Source organism: Zootoca vivipara, chromosome 17 (genome assembly GCF_963506605.1).
Source record: "Zootoca vivipara chromosome 17, rZooViv1.1, whole genome shotgun sequence".
Classification (NCBI taxonomy): domain Eukaryota; kingdom Metazoa; phylum Chordata; class Lepidosauria; order Squamata; family Lacertidae; genus Zootoca; species Zootoca vivipara.
In genome coordinates, this window is record NC_083292.1 from 13918017 (window position 1) to 13938018 (window position 20002).

At 43.4% G+C, this 20002-nt stretch overlaps 1 protein-coding gene across 4 annotated transcripts in view; it reads left to right on the forward strand.

Moving 5' to 3' along the window:
• The first annotated feature begins 1651 nt into the window (after window positions 1-1651).
• Window positions 1652-20002, forward strand: part of CLTCL1 (clathrin heavy chain like 1) — a 62519-nt gene continuing 44168 nt past the window's right edge. For 2 of the 4 annotated variants that reach the window (XM_060269801.1, XM_035097942.2), the window contains exons 1-2: window positions 1652-1954; window positions 16376-16583. In XM_060269801.1, the coding sequence (XP_060125784.1) occupies window positions 1913-1954; window positions 16376-16583 (250 nt within the window). In that variant the 5' untranslated portion in view covers window positions 1652-1912. The remainder of the gene's footprint in view (window positions 1955-16375; window positions 16584-20002) is intronic. The other 2 variants (XM_060269802.1, XM_035097944.2) reach the window with 1 other exon arrangement.

The window sequence follows — 20002 nt, forward strand, 5'->3', positions numbered from 1 at the left end:
ATTGGGGAAAAAAGTTTAAAAAACATTTCCCCAAAAACTTTCCCCCCAAAAACAGAGTCCTTTCTGTGGGACATAATTCAGACTGAAATTCCCAGGTGTCAAAAAAGGTGATTTATGTATGCCACTACTGCGGCCCGTTGTTTTGTTAGCCCCAAAATGGAAAACGAACCAAAGAAGAATGGCAACTTAAGTTGACAGAATCTGCACAATTTGCAGGCTTAGAATAAGAGAACAAAAACATACGTTTAGAGAAGATTGGGAAGCATTTGTTGAATATGTGGGAAATAATTGTGTACAGCTGAAAACACTGGCAGCATTAAGATAAATTCAACAGTGTAAATAAGTTTTGATGGATGCAATAATGGAACGCTGAATGGTATAATGGTTTTTGTAAAATATGTAGGGGTTTATGGTGTGTAAAATGAACCATGGAAAGAGAAGAAGGGAAGTCATTGACACCTTAAGGGTGTAAAATGAGTCTTTTAAATTGTAAAACAGAATATATATATATATATATATATATATATATATATATATATATATATATATATATAACCAAACTATACATTCAAGAATTGCACTTATTCCGATCCTAATAAACTGAGTTTAATGCCTCGTGCTATTCTTTGGTGTGTGCATTTGGGTGCGAATAATAACGGATCGGCTGAGCTGCCTGCAATTTTTGGACTCTCTTTGGGGCTATTGGGGTTCCTGAACCCCAACTTTTACCACCACACCACTGTTTGTGATGTCACAATTCGCCTCTCCCCTTCATCTCCTTCCAATCTCACAGCACAATCCTAACCATGGTCCATGGGTGGGTTTTTTTTAAAACTCAGAAATAAATCTCGCTGATATCAGCAAGAGACACGACCCCGTAGTCAACTGTGCCTTGGGGGTGGTTGTGCCGATGCAACATAGCGCTTTACAACAGAGGAAAAGAAGGAGCGAAGGAAAAAGGTCTCTGCCCCGAAGCGCTTTCCATCTCTGCATTAGGAGAGACGCAACGAAAATAGACGGGCTGTGTGACTTGATAACAACTTCGACAAAGCTATTTCAGGCTCCTCAAAGGACGAGCCTCCTTCCAGACTGAGGCGAATAGGCTGGCTATGGGGTGAAGGATGAGCACAATTGTGGGCTCATCAAAGCCACCCTAAGCGGCTGCAGGAAAGGGACCAGACCCTTCTCGCCTTGGGCGGAAGGATACAACTATAGCTTCACCTCAGAAACAAATGCCCCCCTTCTTCAAACTCAGCAACCCCCCCAAACCCCGCCCTTTTCCCCGACACCCCCCTCGAGAAGAAAATGAGCACCGTGCGCGTTTTTTTTGAGGGGGTGGGAACTTGAAGAACGAAAAAAAAAGAAAACGAGGTTCATAGAGGGGACTATTTGCACTTCGAAGAGACAGAGAGACCCCTTCCTTTGCGCCGCCTTCGCTCCTTTAGCCAGATATCTATTTTCGATTTTATTTTTGTTGGCCTGAGGGGCGGAGGGATTTTCCGAACGGGGTGATAGGGTCCGGGAGCCTGAGACAGAAAAGGGAGCCGGGGGTGATGGAGCAGCGGCGTTCGGAACGGGGGTGAGGGAAGAGTTGGGGGGGGGGGCGGTGACCGGCGCGCCTGCGCAGTCCGCGCCCTCGCCTGCCTGCCTGCCTTCGCGGAGCAGCCAAACCCCCACCTCCCCTTGCGCGCGCGCGCGTGTATATGTGTGTGTGGGGCGCAGGCAGCGGCTCCCTTCTCTGCCGCCGGACCCACAGCGTGCCCCCTCCCTCATCCCCTCCCCTTTCCTTTCCTTTTTAAATTATTATTTAAACCTCAGGAGCCTTCCTGCGCTTCTCTCTCTCTCTTTATTTTTGGGAGCCCCCCCTCTTCTTCCTCTCTGAGAGGGCTGTTTCCCCCCCCCCACCCCCACAATGGCTCAGATACTCCCCATAAGATTCCAGGAGCACTTTCAGGTGAGCAACTATTTGGGGGGGGGGAAGGGATCACCCCATCTTCCTTTTTCTTCCCCCCTCCACCTCATTTCAGCCTTGAGGGGCGGCTTCGGGTATGGGGAATGGAGGGGAAAGGGTGGGTGGGTGGCTTGCGGCCTAGTGTGGCGGTGGGCTTCCCCCCCCACCACCTGGGGGAGGGGTTTGGATGGGGTTGAGGGGCGGGAAGACTCCTTGGAAAAGGGGCGAGGGGTTCCCCTCTAGGGGGTTGGGATGGGGTTGGGGAGGAGGGCCAGAGTGAATGAATTGTGGGGCAGGCAGGCAGGCATCTCTCGTGTGGTGGGGTTGGGGGGGGGACTCTCCTCTTTCGTTTTTATAACCCTTTATTGTTTGATAACCTTTTATTGTTTCCTTTTTATAACCCTTTATTCATTCCTCCTTCAGGCAGGATAGCGCAAAGCCTGCCCTGGCTTTTAATTTGGCGCTAGGGGAATGGTGGTGGTGGGGAACATATATATATATATATATATATATATATATATATATATATATATATAGGGGGTCACACACATGTACACATACGCACATGCATATTGGAAAATCAGAGTCGTGCTCTTCATTTCAATTATTTTGCCCTTGTTGCACCTGATTCTGGCTCGGTGAGGTTTCCTAGATTTTGATGGCAGCCTTTTGCGGGTATTTGTGCAGAGTCACTGGCTGTCTGAATGACTGACTCTCCTCCCCCTCCCCTCCTCTTTTTTTTGGTGTGTATGGAGAGGGAGGCTCCGAGCTGCTTGTCTGCATTACTACACCATAAGGAATATTTGTGGGGAACGGAGTGCCGGGAAGGACATGTTCACGTTAGAGCGTGGAAAACGGGCCGCACCTGCGTCCCTGCATTTCTGGTTGTTGTTTTTTTTCGGCCGATCCATCGGTTGTGGGGTGGTGGCCGCGGCTTGTGTTTGGGAACCTCTGAGCCCTGCAAATGGATCTGCAAGATGGGGAAGGAGTGAGCAAATAGATTGCATCTTGTTCCCGAGAACGGCAGGGCTCTGAAAATTTGTTCCCTTCTACTTCTGTCTCTTCTAGAAGCATTCCTGATGCTACTTTAAAAAACAAGAACACAACGCTACTCGCTTGGAGGATGGGCTGCTTTAAGGAAATTGATCCCAGTCTCAAATAGTGAGGCAAAGACTGCAGATAGTTCTGTGAAAGAACTGCTATTTGGGGTGGGGAGAGGAGAGAGAGATTGCTCTGGATCAAGTATAGGGGGAAGTGTTTGCTTAAGAAAAGGCAGTTTATGGCAGGAATTAAAGGAATTCTCTAAATGAATGAGAGAACAGGAAGTGGACTTGGCAAATGCTCCCTCCTTTACCCCTCCCTTCCCCTCTTAGGACAGAGGCATCCATTTCAAAATGTGAACTGCCTGGTGGCACCATGCCTTCGTTAGTGTTTCGTACTGTGTGTGGAATTTTACATTTCTCTTTTAGTGTTGTTTGAACATCTTCAGTTTCCCCTAGTGAGTGGTATGAGCCAAGTGCTTCATGGTTCCCAGTAACACAAGATGCAGTTGTATTACACACTTGGTCCTATAGACGTTTATCCATATAGCTGAGTAACAGCAACAAAATAACGTAAAAATGAAATTAGGGTGTGGGGAGTAAGCTTAATGACTAAGGGCTTATTAGTCAGGTGCATGTTGACTTGGAAGTAAGTTCCACTGTGTTCAGTGAGACATATGCCTAGCATGGCAGCCTTAAAATTCTCCCAACATTTGTACTCCACATGAGTTAAGGCTCAGATTTGGATTCACAGGAAGTATTAGTTGCACATAAGTATCACATTTCTATTCAGTTTGACTTTCCAGTACAGTAGAGTCCTTAAAACTGCAAATCACTTTAATTCTATAGCTATCTTCAAACTTTCTTTTAAAATTCTTCTGATTTAATTCAATCCCTGTTCTTCAGCTAATCACCTTCCAGATTCCTTTTTCAGTCGATTTCACATTCTGCATAATTTCTTCGGTTTCATTAGCCGCTGGGCTTTCTGGTCCTTCAGCTTCCCAATATTTATTTCAGTTATCTCCCTCTGTTCCTCCAAAGAGTTCCAGATGGTGTATATAGCCCCTTCCCCCTCTCCATTTTATTATCACAGCAAGCCTGTGAGGTGGTTAGACTGAGAGATGGTGGCTGCCACAAGGTCACCCAGTGAAGTACATGACTGAGTACAGTATGGATTTATATTTGGGTTTCCCCAGTCCTAACCTGACTCAACCACTATATTGTACTAGCTGGTACCTGTGCAATGTTTTAACTTAGCTGAACTTGCACAAGCCATAACACCAGCTTGGTCAGTGAGTGATGTAAACATCACTGCCATAAGTGCAATAAAGGATAAGCTGTACTTCAGTTTTGAACATGAGTGACTGCACTAAATACTGATTGGTCGCTGCTGTAACAAGACAGTGTTACGCTGGCATTCCATATATAAAGAAAAAAGGTTCAGACTGGAAATACTGGATTTCTGTATACTGTATTAACTAGACACAAACTGCAGGTATAGTTTTAGAAGGTGGAGTACTGACAGATTGGTGGTGTGTATGGTGTGGGCATCTTTCAGTATCTTTCTTTGCAGGATAAATAACTTAATAAATTTTCTGAATGGGTACTCTGGGTATTCTGTTGTCCTACACAACTTCCTGGGAGACTTTCAGATCTTCTACAAAGTTTTTTTTTTGGGGGGGGGAAGCAGACCAATTTATCATGTGGGCTTTTTAACCTTTTACTTGTGTTTCAACCTTTTACTTGTGTTTCAACAGAAAATGAGATAGCTATTTAAAAATTAAATTTTTAAACTATTTTAATTGGAAGATTTTAATTTTTAATTTAATTTTAATTGGAAGATAATACACTTACTTTTTTTTTATAATTATATTTATTGGAATTTTTACAGTAAAAAAAAATACCACACAAAAATACAAAAGCTTAAAAAATAGAAAAGAAATATTAAGAAAAACAAAAGAAAAAGCACAAAAAGAAAAAAAGAGAAAAAAGAAAAGTAATATCTCTAACAATATCTTGTCCCCGACTTCCCCGTCCCTCCCCTCCCGGGTCTATTCCGTATCAAATTTCACAACTTCTTTTTTTTACCCCACACAACAATTTCTATTAAATTTTAAACTACATTACTTTTAACTATTTCTAATAATTTCCTTTAGCCTATAATTTCCCCCTAAAAAGATAAACTATTTCCTGATTCAAATTCTATCCAATCTTATAGCTAAACCTCAAATCCCACCCCCTCCCTCCCCAGGTAGCAGTTTCCCCATTTCCCCGGCCAGCGTCTTCATACTGTCCAATTTCAAGCCTTTTGATCCATCCATTCATCTACTTTATATTCCTTCTTTACCCCACACCCACTCTTAGCCATTCTAAACCACCCCATTCCTCCTTCTTCCCCTTCTGTTGTTTTAATTCTTCCACCAGCCTCCCACCCTCATCTTTATTTCCAGTATCCCCTATTTCCAATCCTCTGTCTGGTCTGCGTCCCCTCACTCTCACTGGGGGGGCAATGGCCAGACTCTTTCCTCCCTCCTCAGTTCCTTTGTTTCTATCTGGGATCTGGTCGCCCTCTCTCACTGGGCAGACCAGGTCCCCGAGTCCATCTTGGTCCTTAGCATCCAAAATCACGTAGGTGGTCAATGCTTCCTCTCTCACAGGTTGCATTGATTTCTCAGTCCATTGCTCCTTATTTTCAGTCCGTTGTTCAATGATTTCTTCTTCTTCCATTTCTAAAATTTCCGTTGGGGATATCTGTTGTTGGTCTTCTTTTAAAGTCTGGATGTTAACTTTGCCATAACGTACTTCCTCTGTCATTTCTCTAATAAAGTCTAAAATATGTTGCAGCTCAACCTCCTCCATTTGTAAGCGGGTTGTTTTGGCTGGCAGCCTTCTTTGTCCTTCTATGTTCCCGTGGGAATTATAACCTGATCCGCCAGAGATGGTGCTGTAGTGTCCAAACTAATTCCTTTGTTTGTTTCCAACCATATTTGTCATTTATAATTCAAACAATCAACTTAAATGTAGTCCAAAATGTAATCCAAAAAAGAGAGATCACAGAATCGCAGCAATTACTCTTTATAAATCCTTATATTATCAACTGGTCGCGGCTTTAGGTTCCTGCCCCCGGTTTCCGGGAGGGGGGTTCTTGATCGCGATATCAAATTAACCAACACAGTCTAAAATGTATATATTCCCCCCCCCCTTAGTTCTGCCTTCTAAGGGGGGATACAAGTTCAATTTTCAGGGGGATCCGCGCCCCTTCTCTTCAATCGGCTGCAGGCAAGTTAGTTGTGGCACAGCCTTCCGGGTAGGGGGGGGAACGACCTCCGTTTTTTATTCCCCTCCCAGGTCCAAATTCTTCTTTTAAAAACCAAATTGAATTATCTTACTCACAGTCCAGATCTTAATTTGAAGGTATCTGCCGCTCCTCTGTCTCCGGCTCGGAGCTTCCCGCTACCGGGGTAGCAATGGACCCAAGGCTCCGCCATGTACAGCCTGCTCTCGGAGGCTCCAACGGGGGCTCTCCGGGCGGTTTCCATGGCTTTTTTTGGAGCACTGCTGGGTATCAGCCCCCAGAACGCTCAATCTGGGGATTCTCCGGGAGGTCGCGGCGCCCGCGCGACTCTCCCCCTCCCCGGTAGCGGCGGGTGTCTCGGAGACCGAAACGAACCCCGCCGGCGGCTGATGGCGGCAGACCGGAAGTGGAAGATAATACACTTACAAGCACTCTTAACATAGACACCTGAATCCCTCAAGGTTGTTGTTGTTTTGTTGGACAACTTGGTGCAATATGTAGAGGGCCTTATATCACTCTGTTTGCCTACCTTCTTGAGTTGCAATTCCACAGATGCTTATTGCTTAGCCCACGGATGGGGAACTTGTGGCCCTCCAGATCTTATTGGACTAAAACTCCCATCATCCCTGACCACTGGCCAAGCTGCCCATCTCTGGCTTAGAGATGCTTAGAGGTGCCATTGCCAATCATAATATAAAAAGATGCTATTAGAGTTTTTAAAATCCCTACTGCATATTGCATACAGTATTTTCATATGTAATCATAAGCCATTGCAATATCCAATATATTTTACTATAACATTAACTACAAAAAAATCCCTACTCATTTACTCTGTAACTCAACACTTTAATAACAGAGTTGACAGTCCCCTACTATCTGACATTCTTCACCTCTCTTCACTATTGAAATCTTGCTGGCGATCATATGGGATTTTGCCCATTTAATAAACAAAACAGCAGATAGAACGATAGCCAAGTCAAATATGATCTGGTTTGTCAGCAAAAAGCCAGTAAGTCCTCTCCCAGTCGAGCCTCTTTCCCACACTCAGTGACTTTGTCTGTCCAGGGCAATTACCGGTATATAGACTACTGTTATAGGGGTGTCACTTTGAACTGTCCTAATGTAACTGAATAGTTTGTCTTATGCAATCTTGACAGGAAAATTACGCTTGCTCATTTTGGATAGTTAAGTTTGGTTCTGTATGGTAGAAGAAAACTCTTGACACTCAGCTTTAGGTTGAAAGGAGATAGTCTTTATATATTAATCTCTGCCAATAACTCACAAATCTAAATCCATGATACACTGCCTTATCAGGCCCAAAACTATATATGTATGTTTTCCTGGCTACCTTTGATATTCTGGCTGCTTCGTGGCTGCCCATTTGTTTTGGATAACATAATCCAGTAATAGTCATACTATTTACTAAAGATGCCAACTTCAATAGATTAGCTTTGTCTCATAACAGAAAGGATGACATACCATATGGTACTCAGTTATTGATTTTGAATGGATCCAATCTTCTTCAGATCCATATTGCCCCAAATCTGTGCTCTGTTGAGCAGCTGACCCACAACTTTTGACTGAAAATTTTTTTTTTGAAGTGTATGTGGAGTTCATTGAGTTGGAATTCTGCCCTGGAAGTATTTGCATTTTTGTTTCCAGATCATGGTGTAAGAGGGAAATCAAAGTATTACAGGTGGGGTGGCAACTCCCCACTTGTGCACAATCTATTTGAATGTGACTGCACACATGTGTGGTAACACAAGGCTTGCAAGGAGACCTTCCCCGGAGCCTGAAGAGGACAGAGAAGAGAGAGGGGCTTTGTTTTGGCTGCTCGGCCTACCTGCCTAACAGCTGATGCATGGGAAAGTGCCTGGTGCTGCTGCACTTACCCTGTATGTCAGCTGCTAGGTGGGAAGGCTGAACAGCCTCAACAAAGCCCTGCTGTGCCTCTGGTTTGCGAGGAGACCACCCCCAAAGCCTGGAGAAGACTACCTTGTGAGCCACAAGGACCCTCCTGGGTGTTCCCCACTTACACACATTTTTCTTATGTGCACAGGGCCCCTGATTGTAACCTCCACGTAAGTGGGGAGTCACCTGTAATGTCTATGCTGCTCTTCAATGACTGAAATCAAGTTCCGATTCATTCAAAGGATATAGCATAGGCACGGAGAATGCCACATTACTTTAGTTCGGTTGTGTTGATTTTTAGAGAGTCATGGAGGAGCTAAACCTCCTCAAAAATGAAATGGAAATGTGGAAGAATATCCTGTTCATCTGATTTAAAAAGTTTATGATATTTAATTATTACTTTTGTGAAAGCCTGGCATAATAGCAACTGCATTCCCTGAATTTCTGATGTTTAGATCAGGTAGCCTACCTGTGAGATGAGTTGTCTAAAACATTCCTAAGACAACATGCAAGGTTATGGTCTTAAAGCAAGAACCATGGTGCAAAGCACTTGAAGCATCTTATGACAAAAACGCCATGAGCACACCTACACATTCTTCTAGATGAGTAGATGGCAAATCATTATCTGAATAGAACCCCTCACTGACAGAATAATTTCCTAAGGAGAATGCAGTCGTGCTGAAAGTTAAAGGAGCAGCACCGAGGCTTCAAAACTGACTTCATTGATTACCTCAATCAGTTCTATCCAGTTGTGCAGGAAAAAATAGCTAGTTGAAGTCCAGGAAATAGTTTTGATTTACCAGTTTTCTGGCAATATTTTCCTCACTAATGGTTGTGTAGTAGCAAACCACTTCCTTGCATGGGCTTTGTTAATAGGTAACAGCCAGTGTTAGAAACTGAGATATGAAAACTTGGCCTAAATGGCACTTTAAACATAGGTTATGGGCGCAACAATGGAATATCTAGGTGTGCTTTTCCTTCCTCTGCCCAGCCCCTAATATTCTTAAGAGAGTCTCTTCTCCAGTCTTCAGAGAGTAGCTGTAAGTGGGGAGGCAGAAAAAGGGCCTCCTTTTCTTCTACTCTGCAGTTTTAATCTAAAATCTTAGGTGCAGGACTGCGCCCAGAGCTCAGAAACTGCTTATGCTAATGAAATTCCCTGTCGCAAAATAATAATAGTAATAATAATATAATATTTATACCCCACCCATCTGGCTGGGTTTCCCCAGCCACTCTGGGTGGCTTCCAACAAAAGATTAAAATACAATAGTCCTTCAGATATTAAAAGCATCCCTAATCAGGGCTGCCTTCAGATGTCTTCTAAAACTCTGGTAGTTGTTTTTTCCTTTGACATCTGGTGGGAGGGCGTTCCACAGGGCAGACGCCACTACCGAGAAGGCCCTCTGCCTGTTTCCCTGTAACTTCTCTTCTCACAGTGAGAGAACCACCAGAAGGCCCTCAGCGCTGGACCTCAGTGTCCGGGCAGAACGATGGGGGTGGAGACTTAGAACATTGCACCTAGGATGTGCCTAGAACATTGGGAGTTTTGAACGCTGGTAACAGCTAAGCCATTAACCATGGCTTACTGAACTATCCGGTGAATACAGCCTAAGTGGCCATGCTTTTCTCCAACCTTACTCGAATGGGGAAGAAAACCACAAATGGCTGGCTTAGTGTTACATCTGAACCCATGCTTGTGGTTTGTTTTGCCCAGACAAGCCACATCTGGGAAGTGACCAAGAAACCATTGCTTCCTGATTGTGGTTTGTTAAGGCATAACAAATTGGGGTTTTAACTTAGTGCTAAGGTAACTATTTATGGTATGTATCCCCACTCAAGATGAGAAGTGTGAAGCAGCAATATTCAGGCTGCATGCACAGGATAGTTCAGTTAATTCCTTGAAGCTGCACACAGAGACAGCCAGTGTGATCCCAAAGTACATGCTTATTTGCATTCCTATATTATAGGAGTATTTGCTGCCTACCTATCATAGGTAAAGGTAAAGGGACCCCTGACCATTAGGTCCAGTCGTGACCGACTCTGGGGTTGCGCGCTCATCTCGCATTATTGGCCGAGGGAGCCGGCGTATAGCTTCCAGGTCATGTGGCCAGCATGACAAAGCCGCTTCTGGCAAACCAGAGCAGCACACGGAAACGCCGTTTACCTTCCCGCTGTAGCGGTTCCTATTTATCTACTTGCACTTTGACGTGCTTTCGAACTGCTAGGTTGGCAGGAGCAGGGACCGAGCAACGGGAGCTCACCCCGTCGCAGGGATTCGAACCACTGACCTTCTGATCAGCAAGCCCTAGGCTCAGTGGTTTAACCACAGCGCCACCTGGGTCCCTGCCTATCATAATTGCACATAATTCCCACTGGAAATTGGGTACGTGAATAATATAGGAAGGGATAAAATCTGCTTGTATAGAATCTCTACTTCTGTATTGGGGTGGTGGGGTATTCCTTTTCCTACTTATGAACATTAAATACAATTAAAAAAACAAAGCAGCCAACACCTTGACTAAAGTGGCCCCTTGTGTACCGCTGTAAATGTAATGTGGCCTCTTCTCCCCCAGTCCCCCCAGTGTATCTAAAACATAATCTCAAGGAGACTTTGATTCTGTGTTCTTCCTTCATTCAAGCCTCTTCACATTTACTCAGAAAATAAAAGTGCAGTGCTTCTCCTGAAGATGCTCACTCCTTCACTGGGAAGGCTCTGTAAGAGTACAGAGTTGGCTGTGGAGACCATTTCTCTGCTACACAATAGTCAAGGGGATGGTCGTATTTAACCTTCAAGACAGTTTGGCCTTCAAGACTGTGTGGCTTGGTGTGTAGGGGAGAATTCCATCCTAATCTGCTAACCGTGGCTAAAATGTGCTTGCAAAGGATGGTTTGGGCTACCTGTGATTTTGCGTTACATGTGCTGAAATTCTTGCTAATCGTTGAATCAGAAACTGAAGAGGGAGGTGTGGGAGATGACTAGATATGTCTGGCAACAGGCATAGAGGCTTGAAGAATAGTTGTTCATTCCATCCCCCAGCACAATGACTGATGAGACTTGGCTTGGTCTTTTAGTAAACTTGAAGCCTTGCAAGCCCTTCAGAGGGAATGACCTTTGTTTGGGGGCAGCTTGACAGGCCCTTTTGAGAGTTTAGTTGTCCCCCACTACCACCCTAGGCAATTGCAGGGGAAAGGAGGTTAGGCTGTAATAACTAGAGATGCTGTAAAAGGTTGGGTAATTTCTTCACTGGTACCAGGCAATATGTCACATAATAGTGGCAAGCTTTTCACCTCCCCACAACTCTTCCATCATGCAAGGTGTTACACAAAATAGGGGTGGAGAAAATAAAGAAGCTGTAGTAGAAAAAATGAAGTTGGATGTTGCAGCTTTAAGACCAGTTTTTAGAAGCTCTGTACATTTTTCAGTTACTTCAGTTGTGGAACACTGTACATCGCTGTGGAATACCTTGGGCAAAAAGGTTCATGACTGAATTGCAAAAAGAAAAGTGTGTACAAGGAAGAAGTGTCCAAATATTTACAGGTCTGTGAAAAGAATAACTATTGCAGTAATTGCTCTCTTTGCAGTTTCCCCTGGGGATTACTTGGCCTTTTATCTATCTTTGTCAGCTAGTCGAATATTGGTAGAGTTACAGAGCTGGTCTGACTACAGAAAAACGTCATTTAATAGGAACACCTGGGGCAGATATAAAGTGACCTGCCCAGAACATTGAGCCAGATTAAAAGCCCCCTTAGGGTCTTCAGATTTCCACCTTTCTGAAAATAGCTTATATAGATACCTTCCCATGCTTCCGCCATTGCTACTGAAGAATCTAAGACTCTTCATGTTTGTGAATGTGGAACACAGACCCTGCAGGCATAGCTGTCAAGTTCTCCCTTTTTTTAAGGGGAACTCCCTTATGCTGAATAGGATTCCTCGTGAGAAAAGGGAAAACTTGACAGCTATGCCTGCAGGATCTGATTTTCTCTGCATGGGAATTGTCACCTCTGGTTAGCCCAATTAGGGCTATACAAGCTTGAATGATCTCTGCAGGACTATATGAGATTGAATAATCTCTGCAGATCTAAAGATGGTACAGCAAGTATACTGATGTGTTTGTGGGCAGGACTTGAAAATTCCATGAAAGCTGTACCAGATAAACCATAAGGGTCTGTTTTGATAGCACCCCTTATTTCATACAAAGGTGCAATCAGTCTTTTAGTTCTGGAATTATTTCTCTTTTTTGGGGGGGTAGATGGTATGCAGAAGGAAACACACTTTGAATTATAGAAGGGGTAATACAACATTTCTATTAGCTGCTATTTTTATGCCTATTACAAACCGTTTCCAGTCATGTCTCCTGAGAACAGTATGTAAGTGCAGTAAAAACTGCCTGTTGATGTAAGAATGGAACATTGCCATAACTGGATGGCAAATAAATATGGCAAGGGGTAACCTCTTCTTGCTTATTTGGTGTTCCATGATAAAACTTGGAAATACGTTTGTCCCTCTCATCAGTAATCAGTTTGCTTATGTGCTGTATATACACTGCGCTCAAAGCTGCTGACAGAAAGCAGACAAATACAACGAGCACAGTATTTTAGATACTGTTTTTAGGCCACCTTTCAATCCATAGAATCCATGGGCAGTGTATACAAGATATAAAAACAATGCAACTTTAAAACATGAACATTGCAAACAGGACACTAAATTCAGCAGCAGTCATAAAATAAAAGCGAAGCTTTAGATGTAACTCAGATGCATCTTTAACTCATGCTGGAGATTTGGCAAAGAGGGAGGCAGCTGCATTTCAAACACTAGGTAGTTTCACAAGCAGGTGCCACCACAGAGAAGGCCTTCTCCTGTGTCACTACACAATAGACTTCACCCTGAGAAGAAACAACTCATCAGATATCAATGCTTAATTAAGCAGATATGGGAAGAGACACTCCTTCATGTATTTGGGTCCCAAGTCTTGTCATTCAGCTTCAGTTCCCTGTCTCTCAGCATCTGTACAGCTTCTACTGATACTGTATTAGGATCATGTTGGGTGTTGGCAACATATTGATGAACTTATACTTCAAATCCCTGAATGACTTTACCTGGTGGCTTTGTACAGATACTAAACAGCATGGGGGACAAGAGGTAACACTCTGGATTCCACAGCATAAATACCATGGAGTTGAGCAGCAGTTTCACAATGCTACTCTCTGGTTGCAGTCCTACAGAGAGGATCAATTCTCTCAACCCACAGAGCTGCCTCAGGAGAATACAGTGGTTTCAAACCTCATGAAGAGATCCAGGAGAATCAACAAAGGTTGCACTCCTCCCATCTGTCTCTCAGAACACTTCATGAATTGGGGTGATCAAGGCGCCAAATCCAGATTAAAGTGAGCCTAGATATTCCATTTTTTCTACCGCCCCTCCCACAGAGAGGCATCTCCCCCACCCCCAGGCTCACAATAGCCATATTAAACATTAGAATACCAACAATATAATATGGACAATTGGAACATTAAAAATTAAATTCAGCAATTAAGAGGTCTAAGGGTAAGATGTATATCCCAGATTGAAGCAAAAGAAAAAGATAAAACAGACAAAATTGAATGAATGAGCCTCCATTCAACTGATGGCTCTTCGTAAATCTTTTCTGGGACAATTATACCAAGGAATGTAATTGAACATCTATGCGCTCTCTCTCTCTATAAAATCTAATGTGAATATGACAAGCTAAAGCCCAGTCCTTCCTTATCCTACCCTCTCAGGGTACTTTAAAACTTTAAAAAATTGATTAATGCAGCACCTCTAAGATGCTTCCAGCTATTAGTTCCTCTCATTTCTAATGCATGTTTTGCTAGATTATTTTTAAAAGAAATAATCATATTCAAGGGCTTAGTGGGTCCTTCAGTTGATGGTTCCTGGTTCACAGTTAACTGTGATCAGTTTACTGCTGTCTAAAGCTAAATATCTTAAGTAGACAATCTTCAGTAGAAGCTTTTGAGTCTTGTGCTACTGACAAACGTACAATGTCACTGGCTGGTTCCCCATAGCAACATGCTTGAAAATGGTTGTCTTTATTGGGGGAAGGATCATAGCTTAGTTGTTGAGCATCTCCTTTGCATGCAGAAGGTCCTAGGTTCAATCACTGGCATCTCCAGGTAGGGCTGGGGAAGACTCCTTGCCTGAAGCCCCGGAGAGTTGCTGGTACTCAATGTTGGTAGTACTGAGCTAGATCTCCCATGGTTTGACTCTGTACAAGCAGGTTCCTGTCTTTCTAGGACAGGGGTCGGCAAGGTTTTCCAGCTGTGGGCTGGATCATTCCCACGAACGATTGTCCGTGGGCCAGACATGCACAGTGCATTGCCGGAAATCGCGTCTGCATGTCCGCAGCGCCGGAAATTGCTTCTGCACATGCCTGGATGCCGAAAATCGTGCCTGCGCAGAAGTGACTTTCAGCGTCTGGGCATGCGCAGATGCCATTTCCGGCACCACTCGGCGAGTCCCCGCGCCGTGCTGTGCCAGTTTAGCGCAGCACGCAGGGGACTTGCTGAGCGGCTCGTGGGCCGGGTAAACGGCCTCTGTGGGCCAGATCTGGCCCATGGGCCGGAGGTTGCCGATGCCTGTTCTTGGGCAAGCCTCTACAGGGTTGCTGACAGAAAACTTAAAGCAAGGAACTTTCCTCTGTCCCATTCACTGAGTGGATTTAAAATGAGGAGTACTGAAGTTGCACACAGGCCGCAACGTTCTACTTCCTGTTGGTGCGGATAAACTTGCTTCAGTGTATAGACTTGCTATACACTAAACATGTTGCCATTTATGGCATACAATCCAGCTAATAAAGGCTAGAATAATAAATATGGGGAAGATTAGCACAATAGCTTGGGAACGTAACCCTGCAAAAACATTCTTTCAGCAAGAATGTGAAGGTCGTGTGTTTGAGATGTGCAAGTTGCTATGAAATCTGGAACAAAGCAACTAGATCAAGCGAAACTAGAAATGTTGAACCCTGCTTCAATATTGGGGGAAATGGTACCATGTCATATAGTGTATAACGGAGGGTTTCCATGCCAGAGATGCCAGTGGCTCTGAGTCAGCATATATTAACAAACTGCTCTGGTAACTAGGAACCTATTTCCTGAGAGGTGTTGAGACTGTTGAAGCAAAAACAGAATATTGTGGTACCTTAAATAAACAACAAAGATTTAACAAATGGATTGTGTCATCATCTTTCATGGTCTCACATCCACTTCACCAGAGAAGAGCACAAGAAGAGCTCTGCTGGATTACACCAAAGGCCATCTAGCCCTCCAACCTGTTCTCACAGTGACCTACCAGTTGCTTATGGGAAGCCCAGAGCCAGGTCCTTCGTGCATTGGATGAAACGGGTGCCAGCCCACAAATATTTATGACCTAATACATTTGTTAAGTATTGAAGACACTGCTTTGTTCTTGTAGGAATTGATTGGATCAGGTCCTTGGTTTGAAGAGATTGTTGACTACTATTTCACATGTAATGTAGCCTTCATTATGTTTACTCAGGATGGGGATAAGATGGAGATAGTAGCCAGGTTTCTGCAACATGCAGTGAGGATTCATGAATGCTATACAACACTGAAGTGTTAGATGAAGGCTGTTTGTTGGTTGGTTGCTTTTTTGGGGGTGAGTGGTTTTTCTGTATTGAACCCTACTGGAATCTTGTACATATGCCAATAAAGGTTTGAGAATCCGACTACGTACTATTTATTTCACTGGGTGCAAGCTATGCATCCCACCTAAACTGGTTATTAAAAATATAGATAGTCAATGGACTGGGCGAACATGATGCATAGTGAAGCAGTCCCATGAACACTGCAAATATTTGCATGGATATACCTGATCCGTATTCACAAATAGTTTGTCTGCCCCCACACCTAATGCAATAGAGTAGTTCTTAAAGGTTTAAGTGAGCCACACTATGAAGAAACACTCAACTCCATGATCACAGTGAGTTGCCTTCTGATCACAAAGATATATGTAAAACCTGTGTAGTCAACTGCTCCTAATACCACTTTCCCCAGAGAGAAGTGTCTATTCTAGGAATAAACAGTGAAGGCATGATGGCATTTTGCCACATGTGCAGATTTCCCTGCCAAACAGTCCTTGTCTATGGTCATGCAAGGTTTTTACCAATCCTTTTTTTTTAACAGCTCCAAAATCTTGGAATTAATCCAGCAAACATTGGATTCAGTACCTTAACAATGGAATCTGATAAATTCATATGTATTCGAGAAAAAGTTGGTGAGCAAGCACAGGTTGTGATCATAGACATGAGCGATCCAACCACTCCTATCAGGCGCCCAATCTCTGCAGAAAGTGCCATCATGAATCCAGCTTCTAAAGTAATTGCTCTGAAAGGTAAGTTTTATTTTCTTCGCATTATTTTGGGAGGATTGCTGTGCAGCAGCGCATGTATTGCTTCTGCTTTGAACCAGTGTGCAGTGTGTTAAGATTTGGTTGCAATTTGTCAGGGAATGCTGTAAATAATGGGATTGAGTTGTACTAGGATTGAAGGGGCTTGGAAAGTTTGCTTAATTCACTTGTCAAAGCAAATTATTAAATTTTAAGATGACATTGCTATTGTACAGTGAGCTTTGAATTATTTTTTTCAAGTCTGGGAAAATCCAATTACTACTTTTGCAGGGCAGTATTGTGGGGCAGCAGGGAAGGGAAGCGTCTACTAAATAAAGCTTGGATTGTGCTGCATGTTTGGCTTAAAGTCCTAAAACTGAAAAAGTAAAGTTTCTGTTGTAGCTAGTCCTAGGAGCTATGTAATCTTCCAGGTGCTGCCTAATCACCATGTAAAAACATCCATACCCAAGCAGATGCAAAAACTCATTGGTGTCTAATATATAAAATGGTTTCACTTTCACTGACTGTGTACTTTCTTTCCTGCATTCTTGTCTTAAAACAGATGGTGAGTTAACTTTGTACTGACACACTTCATGTTTAATAGTATTGGAATGGTCTCATCTCATAAAAAGTACTAAATTCTGCAGGAGGCAATTTGGCATGTCACTTGTAGAGATAATTGTAATCTAGATGCTAAAATTTTGAGTTTGGGCAAACGAAACTATTTATCCTCTGAAACCACTTGTGACTTGATGGTAGTAACTGTACCAATAGATGGTCAAACCCAGTCTTAACCACAGTACAGTTAACTGACAAAATCAAGTCGCAATACTTTTATGAGAGACCTTTGCTGGCATGGTGTCTTGTGTGCTAGTCACTTCTTTTATTTTAAATGTGGTACTTGGTCTTAAAAGTCCATGGCAACGCTCGCAGGGGTCCACGATGCTACTTCAAAAATTGGCTTGCATTGAAAATCTGTGAACAACTCAGAAGTATGTAGGCAGCTGCCACTTAGAATGCCCGAGCTCAGCACCTGGTAGCAGAGGGCTGTGAATGAACAACATGGGACTAATAACCCTTGTGTTAACTTTGACATAAGATTCAGTACACACACAGTGCTTTAATTCTAATTGTCTTGGCCCCCTGTGAATCAAGCTCTTAGCCAGAAGAGCTAATATTTTGTGATAGCCCTTGACATAACTACCAAATACACTATTTTGTTGCTATACCACGTGTGCTTGACCCCAGAGATGCAAGAAACAACATAACTTAGTGTCTCATCTCCTCCCTCAACCTCCATCAAGAGCTCTTGCAGCATTACCATGTCGCTTCTCACTTTCTTCTTTAAAAGTCTGTTCAGAAATAAAAGTGTTCAGATAAGTGGCCATGACAGTACCTCTTCAGCACATAATTATTTAGGAGGAGCAGTAGCTGGGTTATAGCTTGCCCAGAAACCTAGTATCCCAACAGAAACGTAGACCGACTTGTATTAAAATGCTGAGGAACCGTTGCTTTAAGAAAAGCACTTAAATGTTCCCTGCAGATGGGAGTGTGGTGCTGGCAAACTAACTGCGTATTATGTCTTTCCTGAAGCTCAAGTTCCTTGTGTGAACAGTGAACATACATTACCAGTCCCTCAGAAATGTAATGCTTCTCAGAACTGTGATGAGAGTATGGTGCGTGCATACAAATTGCATTTCTGGATTGCATGTGGCATTCCTACAGTGATCAAAGCATTATTGTCCTTGTATGGATGTATCCTGTGTTTGTAATGTACCGTGAGAGCACTTCCAGTCATCTATGTTGGTACAGAATGGGGGGGACGTAGTACTTATCACAGGGCATTTCCATACACAAAGCATGGGAATGCAAAAAGGCAATTTCATACTGTACTCTTGCAGAGATGTAAAGTGTTCATAAAGCCTGTCCCCCTTCTCCCAAATTTGTCACCTGAGTAGATACCTGGCTTTTAATTAAGATAAGCAATGTAATTAAATGGTTCTTTTTAAAAATAAAAACAACAACAACTTGCTGCTTTATACTTATTATTTTTTTGAGGTGAGAATCCATCGTGGGCAAGCTTCTGTAGTGGGATGTTGACATATGATCAGTTCTGCTGGAAGAAACTTTACTTGAGAGTGGGGGTGAAATTGTTGCATGTAGGTCTTCCCCTAAATTCTGTTGGAGCATTCCAGTCCTAGCAACCTACTCGATCATGAGTGTGCTTGTTAGGGCTCTTCCTGCTCTTGGCATGCTCTCTCCATAATGGTTTAGTGCAAATAAATTGTAGTTGAAAAAGCCACCATTATCACCAAGTCGGAGGATAGAATCTGGCCCCTTTTGCTGTCTACATCCCCCCCACCCCGGACATGTATGTGTAAATAAACTCCACAACTGCAGGCAACTTTTTATGCATCTGACTTGGGCTCTTGCCCACCAAAGGCTAAACTACAATCTAGCCTTTAAGTATTCCTCCAAGTCTTTGTTTTTGCTGCAAGAGACCAGCACTGCTATCCCTTGAAATTTGACGCATTTCAATTGCTTTTCAGGAATACACTGCTGGAGAGCAAGTGCTTTACAGTACTTTTTTTTGTATTTAAATCTGACAGCATTAGTCGTCTTCACTGTGTTGCTTTAATAGCAGGGCTGCATTTCATAAAGTTTGGAGTTGGCATAGTAGTTCAAACATATGTGTCAAAGAACCCTGTGAGGAAAATATTCTAAAATTAGGCATAAAATTAGCTTAGGCCAAGAGAACTCCCCCAGCCTCTTCTAGTTGCTTAGAAAAAAACGCTCAAACCCCCCTGTCAAGGTTCAGAGGTTTACTCTGCATGCAGTTGAAATAAAAAGTAAAGGCTGAGGAATGCAATGAGATTCAAGCCTTTCAGGGACACTACACAGAGGTGAAAAAACAAGATTTTGATTGAGTGCGGTGACTCTTTGGCATGCCTGAGGTAAGTTGTAGGAGGAAATATCCTAATGAAATGCACAAACCCCTACCCTGACGACTACTAATTTTTGCCAATCAGGCCCACCTTATAAATTGTAGCTACGGAGACTCTTGGAGAGTAAGGGGAGAATAAAGGGAGCTTGGCACCTTGTACTTGGCACTAATCTTAAGGGACAGAAAATAGCTGCATTTCCTTAAGATGGTTTAGAAAAAGCTGCTTCCTCCTGGATCCCTTTTAGCCTGTGTGCAGCAGTCCTGCTCGGCAGCCATAAATTACTCCGGGCAATGGCCCAAGGATATGTTGGCATCCGTCTGTCTCGGGAGACAATGGAGGAGTGCGCCCCTGGGGGTGGGATTAAGCTGTTGGAAGGTTTCAGCACCTGCTGTAGCTGTAGAGACATATGCAGAAGAGACATGTTTTGTTGCAGCTAGGGCAGGTGAATGCGTCCATCTGTGCTGCTTCACATGCACCATG